The sequence below is a fragment of the Pseudophryne corroboree genome, chromosome 8, assembly GCF_028390025.1.
Source record: "Pseudophryne corroboree isolate aPseCor3 chromosome 8, aPseCor3.hap2, whole genome shotgun sequence".
Taxonomy (NCBI): domain Eukaryota; kingdom Metazoa; phylum Chordata; class Amphibia; order Anura; family Myobatrachidae; genus Pseudophryne; species Pseudophryne corroboree.
The window spans coordinates 453,409,972-453,425,460 of record NC_086451.1 but is presented as its reverse complement, the minus strand read 5'-3'; the positions used below and the strand labels follow the sequence as shown (position 1 = coordinate 453,425,460).

The 15,489-nt window shown below is 49.2% G+C and overlaps 1 protein-coding gene across 3 annotated transcripts in view; it reads right to left on the bottom strand.

Annotated features, from left to right (window-relative positions):
- The window catches only part of GABBR1 (gamma-aminobutyric acid type B receptor subunit 1), a 236,394-nt gene that overhangs the window by 103,868 nt on the left and 117,037 nt on the right, over positions 1–15,489 (bottom strand). For 2 of the 3 annotated variants that reach the window (XM_063938299.1, XM_063938300.1), the window contains exons 5-6: positions 11,243–11,431; positions 92–112 (exon numbers count right to left, since the gene is read on the bottom strand). In XM_063938299.1, the coding sequence (XP_063794369.1) occupies positions 92–112; positions 11,243–11,431 (210 nt within the window). The remainder of the gene's footprint in view (positions 1–91; positions 113–11,242; positions 11,432–15,489) is intronic. The other variant, XM_063938301.1, reaches the window with a different exon arrangement.

The window sequence follows — 15,489 nt, the reverse complement described above, 5'->3', positions numbered from 1 at the left end:
TGGCTACAGCACAGGCAGACACACAGAGACAACATGGCTACAGCACAGACAGGCACACAGAGACAGCACGGCTACAGACATACAGACTTACGTGAAGAGTCCGTCCGTCTGACTGCAGGGACACAGCAAGTGTTAGCAAGAAAGGCAAGAGACAGGTTAGAGTGTGTTATCAGAGAGCAGCATGCTAGAGAAGGTGAGTGAATGCTATACTGCTGCAAAGACAGACAAGGAGACATTAGCCCAGGCGGATGCCTGTGCAGGAAGAACGATCACTTAGAGCTACAGTACCACAGCTCAAATCCACTGTAAGGCTGCAGTAAGGGGCTGCTGCAGAACGTGGGGCTCCAACCACAGAGTGTGTTTCTGCTATTAGGAGGGTGATTTCATGGGTCATTTAAGAACTCTGTCACAGCTTCTAGGCTGCATACAATACATACAACAACATAACTCCAGACTGTGATAAGCGATCAGTTTCTGCAGCCACGTGGAAAGCATTGCAGCACAGATCCTGGTTACACGGATGTCATGTGTGCGATCCGTTCTCACAAGCACTCCGAAGACATTTACATGTATGATTATTGGTTACACTTGGTATAGTCAGCACACAAGCTCACTGCACGCATCTGACCGCCCAGCTCAGATTAAATCAATGGAAGGCACTGAGGCAGCCGCACAGTAACAATGGTACCTGCCAGTCATGACGAGGAGACTGCGCCACAGCGGCCGGGAGAATGGGTCCATTGTTCTATTTTTAATTTACATGGAGACCTCGTTAACGACTCCCCCTCCCGTCTCACTTACGTTGCTAATTACAAAATCATGTATTTTAACGCTGTTGAGTAAGAAGTGTAAATTGCTTTACGTCAATGACTCTATTCACTGAGCCGGGTATGAGTCGGAAAAGTTATTTTAATGTCCTGAAAAAATGTACAGAAATAGCCTAAATCAGGCATGTCCCAACTGCGGCCCTCCAGCAGTTGTGAAACTACATATCCCAGCATGCCCTGACAGAGTTTTGCTGTCAGAAAATGCTAAAGCTGTGTCAGGGCATGCTGGGATGTGTAGTTTCTCAACAGCTGGAGGGCCACAGTTTGGACATGCCTGACCTACATGGAATAAAAATTGTGGACTAGGCCTGAATCAGATTTGCAAGTAAAGCAGATTTGTAAGTAAAGCAGAAAGAGCAAGTAATTTTGTATCGGGCACAAACCATGTTGCCATGCGAGGGTGGCAAATACATTAATATTGTTTCTGTGCAGAGTTAATACTGCCTGCTTTTGCATGTACTGTAGCTCACACATGTTAGACAGCTATATTTTTACACTGCAATTTAGATCTGTTTGGACACACCCCACCCAAATCTAACTCTCTCTGCACATGTTACATCGGCCCCACCTGCAGTGCAGCATGGTTTTGCACAAGTGCAGTTATTTGCTTTTTCTGCTTTACTTCCAAATGAGAATCAGATCCTAAACACCTGTAGCAGACACATGTGCAGTTTTCACAAACCCGACATTGGAAATTACGTAACAGTGTGAAGAAATACAATATACAGACTACAAAGCATGTCGGAAATCATTTTTATTGCTGCAATCACACAATAGAATTACAGACATTTTCAGCATTGAACGATTACATGTGGGACACAAACGTTATACAAGGGTGACCCCTAGTGGTGACTACACAGAATGCTGCATTAATGCACTATTCTACCTGTGCTACTGCAGTATTATCATGCAGAGAGCGATATGCCCTTTCTTGTCCAATAATGATCCGATCAATGTGATCGATTTCAGGGATAACACTTGTCTAGAGCCCCCAAACATGTATTCAGTTCTTGGCCTCTCATTGGATAAGGTGATTACCTGGTGCCAGTACAAGTTGCCCAGAGTTGGTACTTTGATTATGTTTTATTAGTTGAAGGTTATAAATTATGGGTTAGATTTACTAACCGTTGGGTTATCAAAGCGGCCAATGATCAGAAGATTTGAGCGATGGAAGTAACGGCAGCTGTGATCAATGCTAAGAGCCCGATTTAGTATTTGTTCCTATTACCGTTTTATCACTATCAGCCGCTTTGAAACCACACTCTTTAGTAAATTTACTCCTAGGTCTTTTATTGCCATCTGGCGGATGATTCCAAGGGGGTTCATTTTTTCGGGTGCTCATAGTGCATCCTCCTTCCATTGCTGGGTATATTCCCACTGAATAACCAAGGTTTACTTTTTATTAGTTTTTAACTACTTTATTGTTAAATCCATCATTTAACGTATTCAATGCTTACTCCCCTACAGGACCTGAAACCCTAAAAGTTCTTACATGTTTTATTTGTATCTCTAAGCGAGTGATGGGGAAATAATACATCCCAAAGGCTTTGTGTGGTCCTCTAGCCTTCAAAGGGGCCACACATCACCAGTAATTTTAGCAATAATAATATTTTGTTATTTGAGTTGACGAGAACCAAAGAGCCATCAGTATAGATGGGGCACGGAGCAGAGAGTAAGAGCTGGGGTGGTGAGTGATGGTGATGGGGCACGGAGCAGAGAGTAAGAGCTGGGGTGGTGAGTGATGGGGATGGGGCACGGAGCAGAGAGTAAGAGCTGGGGTGGTGAGTGATGGGGCACAGAGCAGAGTAAGAGCTGGGGTGGTGAGTGATGGGGCACAGAGCAGAGAGTAAGAGCTGGGGTGGTGAGTGATGGTGATGGGGCACAGAGCAGAGAGTAAGAGCTGGGGTGGTGAGTGATGGTGATGGGGCACAGAGCAGAGAGTAAGAGCTGGGGTGGTGAGTGATGGTGATGGGGCACAGAGCAGAGAGTAAGAGCTGGGGTGGTGAGTGATGGTGATGGGGCACGGAGCAGAGAGTAAGAGCTGGGGTGGTGAGTGATGGGGCACAGAGCAGAGAGTAAGAGCTGGGGTGGTGAGTGATGGTGATGGGGCACGGAGCAGAGAGTAAGAGCTGGGGTGGTGAGTGATAGGGCACAGAGCAGAGAGTAAGAGCTGGGGTGGTGAGTGATGGTGATGGGGCACGGAGCAGAGAGTAAGAGCTGGGGTGGTGAGTGATGGTGATGGGGCACAGAGCAGAGAGTAAGAGCTGGGGTGGTGAGTGATGGTGATGGGGCACAGAGCAGAGAGTAAGAGCTGGGGTGGTGAGTGATGGTGATGGGGCACGGAGCAGAGAGTAAGAGCTGGGGTGGTGAGTGATGGGGCACAGAGTAGAGAGTAAGAGCTGGGGTGGTGAGTGATGGGGCAGAGAGTAAGAGCTGGGGTGGTGAGTGATGGGGCAGAGAGTAAGAGCTGGGGTGGTGAGTGATGGGGCACAGAGCAGAGAGTAAGAGCTGGGGTGGTGAGTGATGGGGCACAGAGCAGAGAGTAAGAGCTGGGGTGGTGAGTGATGGGGCACAGAGCAGAGAGTAAGAGCTGGGGTGGTGAGTGATGGGGCACGGAGCAGAGAGTAAGAGCTGGGGTGGTGAGTGATGGGGCACAGAGTAGAGAGTAAGAGTTGGGGTGGTGAGTGATGGGGCACAGAGTAGAGAGTAAGAGCTGGAGTGGTGAGTGATGGTGATGGGGCACAGAGCAGAGAGTAAGAGCTGGGGTGGTGAGTGATGGTGATGGGGCACAGAGCAGAGAGTAAGAGCTGGGGTGGTGAGTGATGGTGATGGGGCACAGAGCAGAGAGTAAGAGCTGGGGTGGTGAGTGATGGTGATGGGGCACGGAGCAGAGAGTAACAGCTGGGGTGGTGAGTGATGGGGCACAGAGTAGAGAGTAAGAGTTGGGGTGGTGAGTGATGGGGCACAGAGTAGAGAGTAAGAGCTGGGTGGTGAGTGATGGGGCACAGAGCAGAGAGTAAGAGCTGGGGTGGTGAGTGATGGGGCACAGAGCAGAGAGTAAGAGCTGGGGTGGTGAGTGATGGTGATGGGGCACAGAGCAGAGAGTAAGAGCTGGGGTGGTGAGTGATGGGGCACAGAGCAGAGAGTAAGAGCTGGGGTGGTGAGTGATGGGGCACAGAGTAGAGAGTAAGAGCTGGGGTGGTGAGTGATGGGGCACAGAGTAGAGAGTAAGAGCTGGAGTGGTGAGTGATGGTGATGGGGCACAGAGCAGAGAGTAAGAGCTGGGGTGGTGAGTGATGGGGCACAGAGCAGAGAGTAAGAGCAGGGGTGGTGAGTGATGGGGCAGAGAGTAAGAGCTGGGGTGGTGAGTGATGGGGCACAGAGCAGAGAATAAGAGCTGGGGTGGTGAGTGATGGGGCACGGAGCAGAGAGTAAGAGCTGGGGTGGTGAGTGATGGGGCACAGAGCAGAGAGTAAGAGCTGGGGTGGTGAGTGATGGGGCACAGAGCAGAGAGTAAGAGCTGGGGTGGTGAGTGATGGGGCACAGAGCAGAGAGTAAGAGCTGGGGTGGTGAGTGATGGGGCACAGAGTAGAGAGTAAGAGTTGGGGTGGTGAGTGATGGGGCACAGAGCAGAGAGTAAGAGCTGGGGTGGTGAGTGATGGGGCACAGAGCAGAGAGTAAGAGCTGGGGTGGTGAGTGATGGGGCACGGAGCAGAGAGTAAGAGCTGGGGTGGTGAGTGATGGGGCACGGAGCAGAGAGTAAGAGCTGGGGTGGTGAGTGATGGGGCACAGAGTAGAGAGTAAGAGTTGGGGTGGTGAGTGATGGGGCACAGAGTAGAGAGTAAGAGCTGGGGTGGTGAGTGATGGGGCACAGAGCAGAGAGTAAGAGCTGGGGTGGTGAGTGATGGGGCACAGAGCAGAGAGTAAGAGCTGGGGTGGTGAGTGATGGGGCACGGAGCAGAGAGTAAGAGCTGGGGTGGTGAGTGATGGGGCACGGAGCAGAGAGTAAGAGCTGGGGTGGTGAGTGATGGGGCACAGAGTAGAGAGTAAGAGTTGGGGTGGTGAGTGATGGGGCACAGAGTAGAGAGTAAGAGCTGGGGTGGTGAGTGATGGGGCACAGAGCAGAGAGTAAGAGCTGGGGTGGTGAGTGATGGGGCACAGAGCAGAGAGTAAGAGCTGGGGTGGTGAGTGATGGGGCACAGAGCAGAGAGTAAGAGCTGGGGTGGTGAGTGATGGTGATGGGGCACAGAGCAGAGAGTAAGAGCTGGGGTGGTGAGTGATGGGGCACAGAGCAGAGAGTAAGAGCTGGGGTGGTGAGTGATGGGGCACAGAGTAGAGAGTAAGAGTTGGGGTGGTGAGTGATGGGGCACAGAGCAGAGAGTAAGAGCTGGGGTGGTGAGTGATGGGGCACAGAGCAGAGAGTAAGAGCAGGGGTGGTGAGTGATGGGGCAGAGAGTAAGAGCTGGGGTGGTGAGTGATGGGGCAGAGAGTAAGAGCTGGGGTGGTGAGTGATGGGGCACAGAGCAGAGAATAAGAGCTGGGGTGGTGAGTGATGGGGCACGGAGCAGAGAGTAAGAGCTGGGGTGGTGAGTGATGGGGCACAGAGCAGAGAGTAAGAGCTGGGGTGGTGAGTGATGGGGCACAGAGCAGAGAGTAAGAGCTGGGGTGGTGAGTGATGGGGCACAGAGTAGAGAGTAAGAGTTGGGGTGGTGAGTGATGGGGCACAGAGTAGAGAGTAAGAGCTGGGGTGGTGAGTGATGGGGCACAGAGCAGAGAGTAAGAGCTGGGGTGGTGAGTGATGGGGCACAGAGTAGAGAGTAAGAGTTGGGGTGGTGAGTGATGGGGCACAGAGTAGAGAGTAAGAGCTGGGGTGGTGAGTGATGGGGCACAGAGCAGAGAGTAAGAGCAGGGGTGGTGAGTGATGGGGCACAGAGCAGAGAGTAAGAGCTGGGGTGGTGAGTGATGGGGCACAGAGTAGAGAGTAAGAGTTGGGGTGGTGAGTGATGGGGCACAGAGTAGAGAGTAAGAGCAGGGGTGGTGAGTGATGGGGCACAGAGCAGAGAGTAAGAGCTGGGGTGGTGAGTGATGGGGCACAGAGCAGAGAGTAAGAGCTGGGGTGGTGAGTGATGGGGCACAGAGTAGAGAGTAAGAGTTGGGGTGGTGAGTGATGGTGATGGGGCACGGAGCAGAGAGTAAGAGCTGGGGTGGTGAGTGATGGGGCACAGAGTAGAGAGTAAGAGTTGGGGTGGTGAGTGATGGGGGCACAGAGTAGAGCTAAGGACATGCCAGCAATACAGCAGGATGGGGCAGTAGGTGAAGACTCTCAGCTCTGCTTATTACAGTAGGAGTAGGAGAGTCAATTAGCCGCAAATTTCCTTCACAAGATTGCGGTGCTGACACAAAGCGGGATATCTGGCATCCCCATTGTGTCTAATGTCTCATATACACAGTTCTTTCTATGTATACAGTGACCCCTCCAACCAGTACTTCTCAACTTCAACCCTCAAGGTTTTCCAACATGACATGTTTTCAAGATATCCGTCAGTGGAAGCTGATTGGGAGAACTGCTGACCCAGCAAAATAGATTCACTAGTGCATGATTAAAACATCCACAAAACATGGCCTGTTGGTGGTACCTGAGTACAGGCAGTGATAATTATGGGTGTAGTATGAGTGTAGTATGTAGTATGGGTGTAGTACGAGTATGAGTTGCCGGCGACCGGGTCCCCGGCGGCCAGCATTCCGGCGCTGGGAACCTGACCGCCGGCTTGCAGACAGCGGGGTGAGCGCAAATGAGCCTGTGGGCACAGTGGCGAGCTACGCGCGTCACGCTACCAATTCTCCCTCCAGGGGGGTCGTGGACCTCCAAGAGGTAGAAAAGGTGTCGGTATGCCGGTTTCCGGGATTCCAGCACCGGTATACTGAGCGCTGGGATCCCAACAACCGGTATACTGAATTCTACTCCTCCTGATGTACTGTACTGTATGTAAGGTCTTTCTATTCTATTGGAATGCATTTTCTACCAGTAGAGGGCAGCACACTCCACCCGGCAACTTGTGAAGACATTCGGGGAACTGAACGTCATCTCAGGATGGCGAACAGTTACACAATCAAATTCCGATAATAATGCACAGCTTTTGTATCATTGCACAAGCACCAGGCACTTATACTGGCACCACTGGGTGAAAACTGCTGGCGTTCCCCGAGCAGGACCTGTATATATTGTGTACAGCTCAATGTCATGCTCAGTTACTCGCTGCTTCCCCTTAGTGGAAGCCTAGGGAACTGCACCCTGAATCAGTACTCCACCATTTTAGAGCAGCAGCAAATTCTATCCACTCTGCACTTTGAAATGGCTGCAGCTACAGGGGGCTTATTCCAAGTACGATAAGAGGGGTGGGGGCATAAATACTCGTGTTATTCATTATTGTCTTTTTTTTTATTTATTTTTTATTTGTAATACATATATGACTACGGTACATGGCGGGAGTTCTAGTGCCGCTACAGCTGGTGCATCCAGTACATTACACGGATATATATTAATTCTCACAAACCATTAAACAATAATCTCCCTTCTAGCGGAACAAAATCCAAATTTTTACAAGAGGTTTGATTATATGTTATTTCATACAAAGTATAAGCAGGTACTCCTCCATTTCACCACTAGGGGGCGCTATAACTTGGCCAAGGCAAAAATGAAACCTGAAACTGGTAGCTACCATTGGAGATAACTGGAGAGAAACGAGGCCGTGCTTCCTCTGTCCTCTTATATCGTCTCACACTTCAGTCCCTCCATTTGTCTCATAATACAGTATAAAGCCTTTATTGCCGCCATAGCAAAACTTTTGAGGAAATATCATAGAAAAACTATATTCATTTACTGATTTGTAGCCTAGAAGTCATGTTTAATAAGTGGGCTCAATTCTTCCCTTCCTCACCAGCTGGCCGCACCTACAGCCATGGCCAAAAGTTTTGCGAATGACAGAAGTATTGGTTTACTTTTCACAAAGTTTGCTGCTTCAGTGTTTTCAGGCCTATTTGTCAGATGTTACTATGGTATACTGAAGTAAAATTACAAGCATTTCAAAGGCTTTCATTGACAATGACATTAAGTTTATGCAAAGAGTCAATATTTGCAGTGTCGACCCTCCTTTTTCAAGACTGCCCATTCTTGCCTAATCAATGCTGGGAGTTTGTCAGAATTTGTGGGTTTGTGTCTGTCCACCCGCCTCTTGAGGATTGACCACAAGTTCTCAATGGGATTAAGGTCTGGGGAGTTTACTGGCCTTGGACTCAAAATTTCGATGTTTGTTCCCACTGAGCCACTTTATTATCACTTTTGCCTTATGGCAAGGTGCTTCATCATGCTGGAAAAAGCATTGTTCCTCAGCAAACTGTTCTTGGATGGTTGGGAGAAGTTGCTCTTGAAGGATGTTTTGGAACCATTCTTTATTCATGGCTGTGTTCTAAGGCAAAATTGTGAGTGAGCAGATTCCCTTGGCTGAGAAGCAACCCCACACATGAATGGTCTCAGGATGCTTTACTGTTGGCATGACACAGGACTGATGGTAGCTATGACCGGACGGTCCCGTACGACACAGCCCTCACCGCTTCGCGTCCCGTCCCCAGTCACAGAATGGAGTTTTAGGTCACACGGGACCTGGCCACACAGGTGATTCCCACTTACCGTCAGTAACCGCTTGTTACTGACTCCACCCACTGTGCAGTGGGCAGGTTCTACGCTGCCACCAAACTCCTAACCTACCGTGGCGTCTGGAACCACGGTTATGCTCTGTATGCGTTGACACGCCGTCTTACTACACCTGTGTGGTGCTGATGAAACCCCTCTAGTCGCTTGACTAGGCCTCTGCCGGTAGCTAGCGGAAGGCGGGGCTTGGAGACTCGAGGTACACCCCAGACAGCCGGAAAACGGAGCTAGGTTTCGCCTAGCCCTGCAGGTCACAAGATGAAGCGGTCGTCTTGAGGCAGATGATGTTTATTTTCTCAAATAGTCTTCAAAAAGACTCTTCCCTATTGCTAGGGGCAACAGCAATACAGCAAGATGTTACAGCAGAAAGTAGTTGGAATAACATAATCTGAAGCTCACAGGCCTCCTCTTTTTATACAGTAAAACGACAATGCATCTCAGGGGGTAGTTCCCCCTGAGTCCTTTCCATCCAATAAGGATATCTTACAAAATATAAATAAATAAATTACATTTTAAAAGGATATAAGTGCAAAAAAGCAATTTCCTTCTTCCGGTCACACACAGACAAAGGGGGTAATTTCCGACCCAATCGCACGCTGCGCTTCCTCACAATGGTGCGATCGGGTCGGAACTGTGCATGCGCAGCGTTGCCCGACGGGAGTCGCCGGGCAACGACGCTGGGAATGAGGAAAGGGGTCGCAGCGGCGACCGCAAGAAGATCGACAGGAGGAAGGCGTGTCGGGGCGTCAACTGACCGTTTTCAGGGAGTGGTCCAGCGAACGCAGGCGTGTCCACGCGTTTTGAGGGCGGATGTCCGGGACCTGCATCGCTGGATCCGTCGCACAGGGTAAGTAGGTATAGGGCTGGTCTTGTTTTGCTTTAAACTTTTTTAGCATAGCAGGGCTGCACAAGTGATCGCAGCCCTGCTATGCAGAAATATACTCCCCCATAGGCGGCGTCCAGTTGATCGCACGAGCAGCAAGAAGTTGCTACGTGCGATCAACTCGGAATGACCCCCAAAGTTCTTGTAATTTAAGAAATCTTAGATCAAACTGTTGTTAAACGAAACCCACTAGTTTGCATTCATAAAACACAATCCGATTAACATGTTCCTGTCTCATTCACATCTCCATGCAAACCCAGTGTTTGGGATTACAACAGGAAAGCTTGAAAACACAAACAGTCTTCCTTCCAAACCTTAGTTTGTATTTCAAAGAAAATGTTTGGCCACCAAAAGGCCTGCTAATTGACACTTACTTGTACATAGCAAGTCTGGAGCTAGGACAATTACCATATGACTTGCTATGTACAAGATGCTGTGGCTGGGGGATCTCCAGCCACAGTAGCGCTCACCTTTCCTTCTCCGGACAAGCATTTTTCCCAGATGCCCCAAACAATCTGAAAGGGGATTCAACAGAGAAAATTACTTTACCCTGGTCCTCAGCAGTCCAATCCCTGTACCTTTTACAGAATATCAGCCTGTCCCTGATGTTTTTCCTGCAGAGAAGTGGCTTCTTTGCTGGCCTTCTCGACACCAGGCCATCCTCCAAAAGTCTTTGTCCAACTGTGCCATGTAGATGCACTCACACCTGCCTGCTGCCATTCCTGAGCAAGCTCTGCACTGGTGGTGCCCCTATCCTGCAGCTGAATCACCTTTAGGAGATGGTCCTGGCGCTTGCTGGACGTTCTTGGACGCCCTGAAGCCTTCTTCACAACTATAGAATCTCTTTCCCTGAAGTTCTTGATGATCCGATAAATGATTGATTTAGGCGCAATCTTACTAGCGGCAATATCCTTGCCTGTGAAGCCCTTTTTGTGCAAAGCAATGATGACTGCACGTGTTTTCTTGCAGGTAACCATGGTTAACAGAGGAAGAACAATGATTTCAAGCACCACCCCTCCTTTCATAGCTTCCAGTCTGTTATTCTTACTCAGTCAGCATGACAGAGTGATCTCCAGCCTTGTCCTCGTCAACACTCTCCCCTGTGTTAACGAGAGAATCACTTATACCCCTTTCAGACAGAAACTGAAATTACCGGGTGAAGCAGTTCCACCCGGTAATTTCACTAAAAAAACAAAAACACGTCCTTTTCCTGTGTGAAAGGGTCAACCAGGGTTGAAAATCCTGCTGGGACTTCGACCCTGGAATTTACCAGGGTCGGAGACACAGGAATTTCGACCCTGGTTGACCCTTTCACACAGACAAAATACCCGCGTTGATCTGAAAATTACCGGGTCGGAATTCTCGACCCGGTAATTTGCTGTCTGTGTGAAAGGGAGGGTCAGGCAGGTTCCGGCAAAACTATCCGGCACTGAAATGCCAGATAATTGCCGGGACTTTCAGACTTTCCTGTCTGAAAGTGGTATAACACGATGCGGCTGGCACTTTTGTGGCAGGACTGAAATGCAGGGGAAATGTTGTATTGGGAATTAAGTTCATTGTCATGGCAAAGAGAGACTTCGCAATTAATTGCAACTCATCTGATCACTCTTCATGGCATTCTGGAGTATGTGCAAATTGCCATCATAAACACTGAGGCAGCAGACTGTGAAAAATAATATTTGTGTCATTCTCAAAACTCTTGGCCATAGCTGTAGTGTTATAGAATAACCCCGATGCCACATTACATCTACACTGGTGCCACGGCCCACGTGGTGACTCCAACATCTGCCTCTTACAGTCACACCCAAGTCCTTCTGGCCTCACCTTGACAGGTAGGTTTGGGGTGGTCCCACTTGCCCGACTTGGTACACATGCTATGGCTGGAGCCCACCAGCAAGAAGCCCGGGTCACACCTGAACCGGACAGTTGTCCCTTCCATCGGCACACGCCCAGTCATGCTGACATCCGCTTGTCCATTCTCCAGCTTCAAGTGCATGCGGGGACAGGTGGGAACTGTGAGAGAAAGGAGACCGGTTAGAGTAACCCACCGCGAGGGGGAAGCCCACGACATAGGTGCCCTACAGGGACGGAAATCTGAGGGCAGTGGTGCCTCATATCCAGGGAGGCTTTAAGCCTAAGGAGACGCAGAGACGTGTCAGGATAGGAGTGGTACATGGAAGGCCTCACATTGCACAAGGTGAGAGGGGAAATATACTGGGGGAATGTACAGTATGGGAACTGGGGACCACGGAACAGCAACACATAGACCATGCAGCACACTGGGTGTATTATGGCTCTCATTCCGAGTTGTTCGCTCGCTAGCTACTTTTAGCAGAAATGCAAACACAAAGCCGCCGCCCTCTGGGAGTGTATCTTAGCATAGCAAAATTGCTAATGAAAGATTAGCAATTGCTAACGAAAGCAATTTCCTTGCAGTTTCTGAGTAGCTGCAGACCTACTCCTAGATTGCGATCAGCTCAGTCCGTTTAGCTCCTGGTTTGACGTCACAAACACGCCCAGCGTCCGACCAGCCACTCCTCCGTTTCTTCAGCCACGACTGCGTTTTTACCTGGCACGCCTGCGTTTTTTAGCACACTCCCTTAAAACGGCCAGTTTCCGCCCAGAAACACCCACTTCCTGTCAATCAGCAGAGCGATTGAAAAGCTTTGTTCGCCTGTGAGTAAAATAGCAGTTTTGTGTAAATTTGCTTAGCGCGTGCGCCCTGAGATGCATACGCATGCGCAGAACTGCCGGATTTTAGCCTATTAGCAATTCTGCTAAAATTAGCAGCGAGCGAACAACTCGGAATGAGGGCCCATATGCAACTTATTACATGCCACGTATTTCCACACTGTGGAACCAGGCTCTTTCAGGGTTGTGTTTCCATGCACACATCATAGCATGTCATTATCCAAATCCTGTCCCTCGTGTGTTATGGCATCGATGATACAGAAAGATGGTAACGGCTATTAAAGGAGTAACGGCAGAAGGTAGGAGACAGCCAGTCACACTACAATGAGGTCACAATAGAGTGCAGTAATAGCTGGGTGAATGCAGTCAGTGACACTACAATAAGGTCAGAATAGAGAGCAGTAACAGGTAGGTCAGTGCAGTCATTCATACTACAATGAGGTCACAATAGAGTGCCGTAACAACTGGATGAGTGCAGTCAGTGACAAAACAATGAGGTCACGAAAGAGTGCAGTAACAGCTAGGTGAGTGCAGTCAGTCACACTACAATGAGGTCCAAAATAGAGTGCAGTAACAGGTAGGTGAGTGCAGTCAGTCACACTACAATGAGGTCCAAAATAGAGTGCAGTAACAGGTAGCTGAGTGCAGTCAGTCACACTACAATGATGTCACAACAGAGTGCAGTAACAACTGGATGAGAGCAGTCAGTGACATCACAATGAGGTCACAATAGAGCATACTTACCTACTCTCCCGGATTCTGCAGGAGACACCCGGTTTTTCGAGTAGTCCCCCGTAGCCCCGGAAGAGTGGGCACACCTCCCGCATTCTGCCCACTTCCTAGTGAAGTGGGCAGAATGTGGAGAAAGATACAGCAAAATCGCGGACTGGTGGAGGGGGCAGAGCCTAATGAAGCGATAATATGCTAATCACGTCATTTAGCTCCGCCCCCTATGCAAAGATTAACCTACTGTGGGCTTTTCCTGGTGAGTAGGAGGGGCTTAATGATGTAATTATCTCAGCCCCGCCCTCATCGCCGCCCACCTGCTTCTCCTCTCCGGGCATCTCCCGGAGAGGAGATTTGAGATGTCGTTAAGTATGCAATAGAGTGCAGTAACAGCTAGGTGAGTGCAGTCAGTGACACCACAATGACGTCACAATAAAGTGCAGTAACAGCTGGGTGAGTGCAGTCAGTCACACTACAATGAGATCACAACAGAGTGCAGTAACAGCTGGGTGAGTGCAGTCAGTCACACTACAATGAGATCACAATAGAGTGCAGTAATAGCTGGGTGAGTGCAGTCACCCAGACTACAATGAGGTCACAATAGAGTGCAGTAAGAGTTAGGTGAGTGCAGTCAGTAAAACTACATTGAGGTCACAACAGAGTGCAGTAACAGGTAGGTGAGTGCAGTCACTGACAGTACCATGAGGTAACAATAGATTGCAGTAACAGGTAGGTGAGTGCAGTCAGTGACACTACAATGAGGTCACAACAGAGTGCAGTAACAGGTAGGTGAGTGCAGTCAGTCACACTACAATGAGATCACAATAGAGTGCAGTAACAGGTAGGTGAGTGTAGTCAGTGACACTATCATGAGATCACAATAGAGTGCAGTAACAGGTAGGTGAGTGCAGTCAGTGACACTACAATGAGGTCACAATAGAGTGCAGAAACAAGAAGGGGAGTGTAGTAAGTCACACTGCAATAAGGTCACAATAGAATACAGTAACAGCTGGGTGAGTGCAGTCAGTGACACGGCCATGAGGTAACAATAGAGTGTAGTAACAGGTAGGTGAGTGCAGTCAGTGACACTACAATGAGGTCACAACAGAGTGCAGTAATAGCTGGGTGAGTGCAGTCAGCCAGACAACTATGAGGTCACAATAGAGTGCAGTAACAGGTAGGTGAGTGCAGTCAGTGACACTACCAGGAGGTAACAATAGAGTGAAGTAACAGGTTGGTGAGTGCAGTCAGTGACACTATCACGAGATCACAATAGAGTGCAGAAACAACTGGATGAGCGCAGTCAGTGACACTACCATGAGGTCACAATAGAGTGCAGTAACAGCTGGGTGAGTGCAGTCAGTCACACTACAATGAGGTCACTATAGAGCGCAGTAACAGGTAGGCGAGTGTAGTCAGTCACACTACAATGAGGTCACAATAGAGTACAGTAACAGGTAGGCGAGTGTAGTCAGTCACACTACAATGAGGTCACAATAGAGTACAGTAACAGGTAGGCGAGTGTAGTCAGTCACACTACAATGAGGTCACAATAGAGTGCAGTAACAGGTAGGCGAGTGCAGTCAGTCACACTACAATGAGGTCACAATAGAGTGCAGTAACAGCTGGGTGAGTGCAGTCAGTCACACTACAATGAGGTCACAACAGAGTGCAGTAACAGGTAGGTGAATACAGTAAGTGACACTATCATGAGATCACAATAGAGTGCAGAAACAACTGGGTGAGTGCAGTCACTGACAGTACCGTGAGGTAACAATAGAGTGCAGTAACAGGTAGGTGAGTGCAGTCACTGACAGTACCATGAGGTAACAATAGAGTGCAGTAACAGGTAGGTGAGGGCAGTCAGTCACACTACAATGAGGTCACAATCGAGTGCGGTAAGTGCAGTCAGTAAAACTACAAAGGGGTCCACAACAGAGTGCAGTAACAGCTGGGTGAGTGCAGTCAGTCACACTACCGTGAGATCACAATAGAGTGCAGTAACAGGTAAGTGAGTGCAGTCAGTCACACTACCATGAGATCACAATAGAGCGCAGTATCAGCTAGGTGAGTGCAGTCAGACACACTACAATGAGGTCACTATAGAGCGCAGTATCAGCTGGGTGAGTGTAGTCAGTCACACTACAATGAGGTCACAATAGAGTGCAGTAACAGGTAGGTGAGTGCAGTCAGTCACACTACAATGAGGTCACAATAGAGTGCAGTAACAGCTGGGTGAGTGCAGTCAGACACACTACAATGAGGTCACTATAGAGCGCAGTAACAGCTGGGTGAGTGTAGTCAGTCACACTACAATGAGGTCACAATAGAGTGCAGTAACAGCTGGGTGAGTGCAGTCAGACACACTACAATGAGGTCACAATAGAGTGTAGTAACAGGTAGGTGAGTGCAGTCAGTCACACTACAATGAGGTCACAATAGAGTGCAGTAACAGGTAGGTGAGTGCATTCACTGACAGTACCATGAGGTAACAATAGAGTGCAGTAACAGGCAGGTGAGTGCAGTCAGTCACACTACAATGAGGTCAAAAAAGAGTGCAGCTAGAGTTAGGTGAGTGCAGTCAGTAAAACTACAATGGGGTCCACAATAGAGTGCAGTCAGTCACACTACAATGAGGTAACAACAGAGTGTAG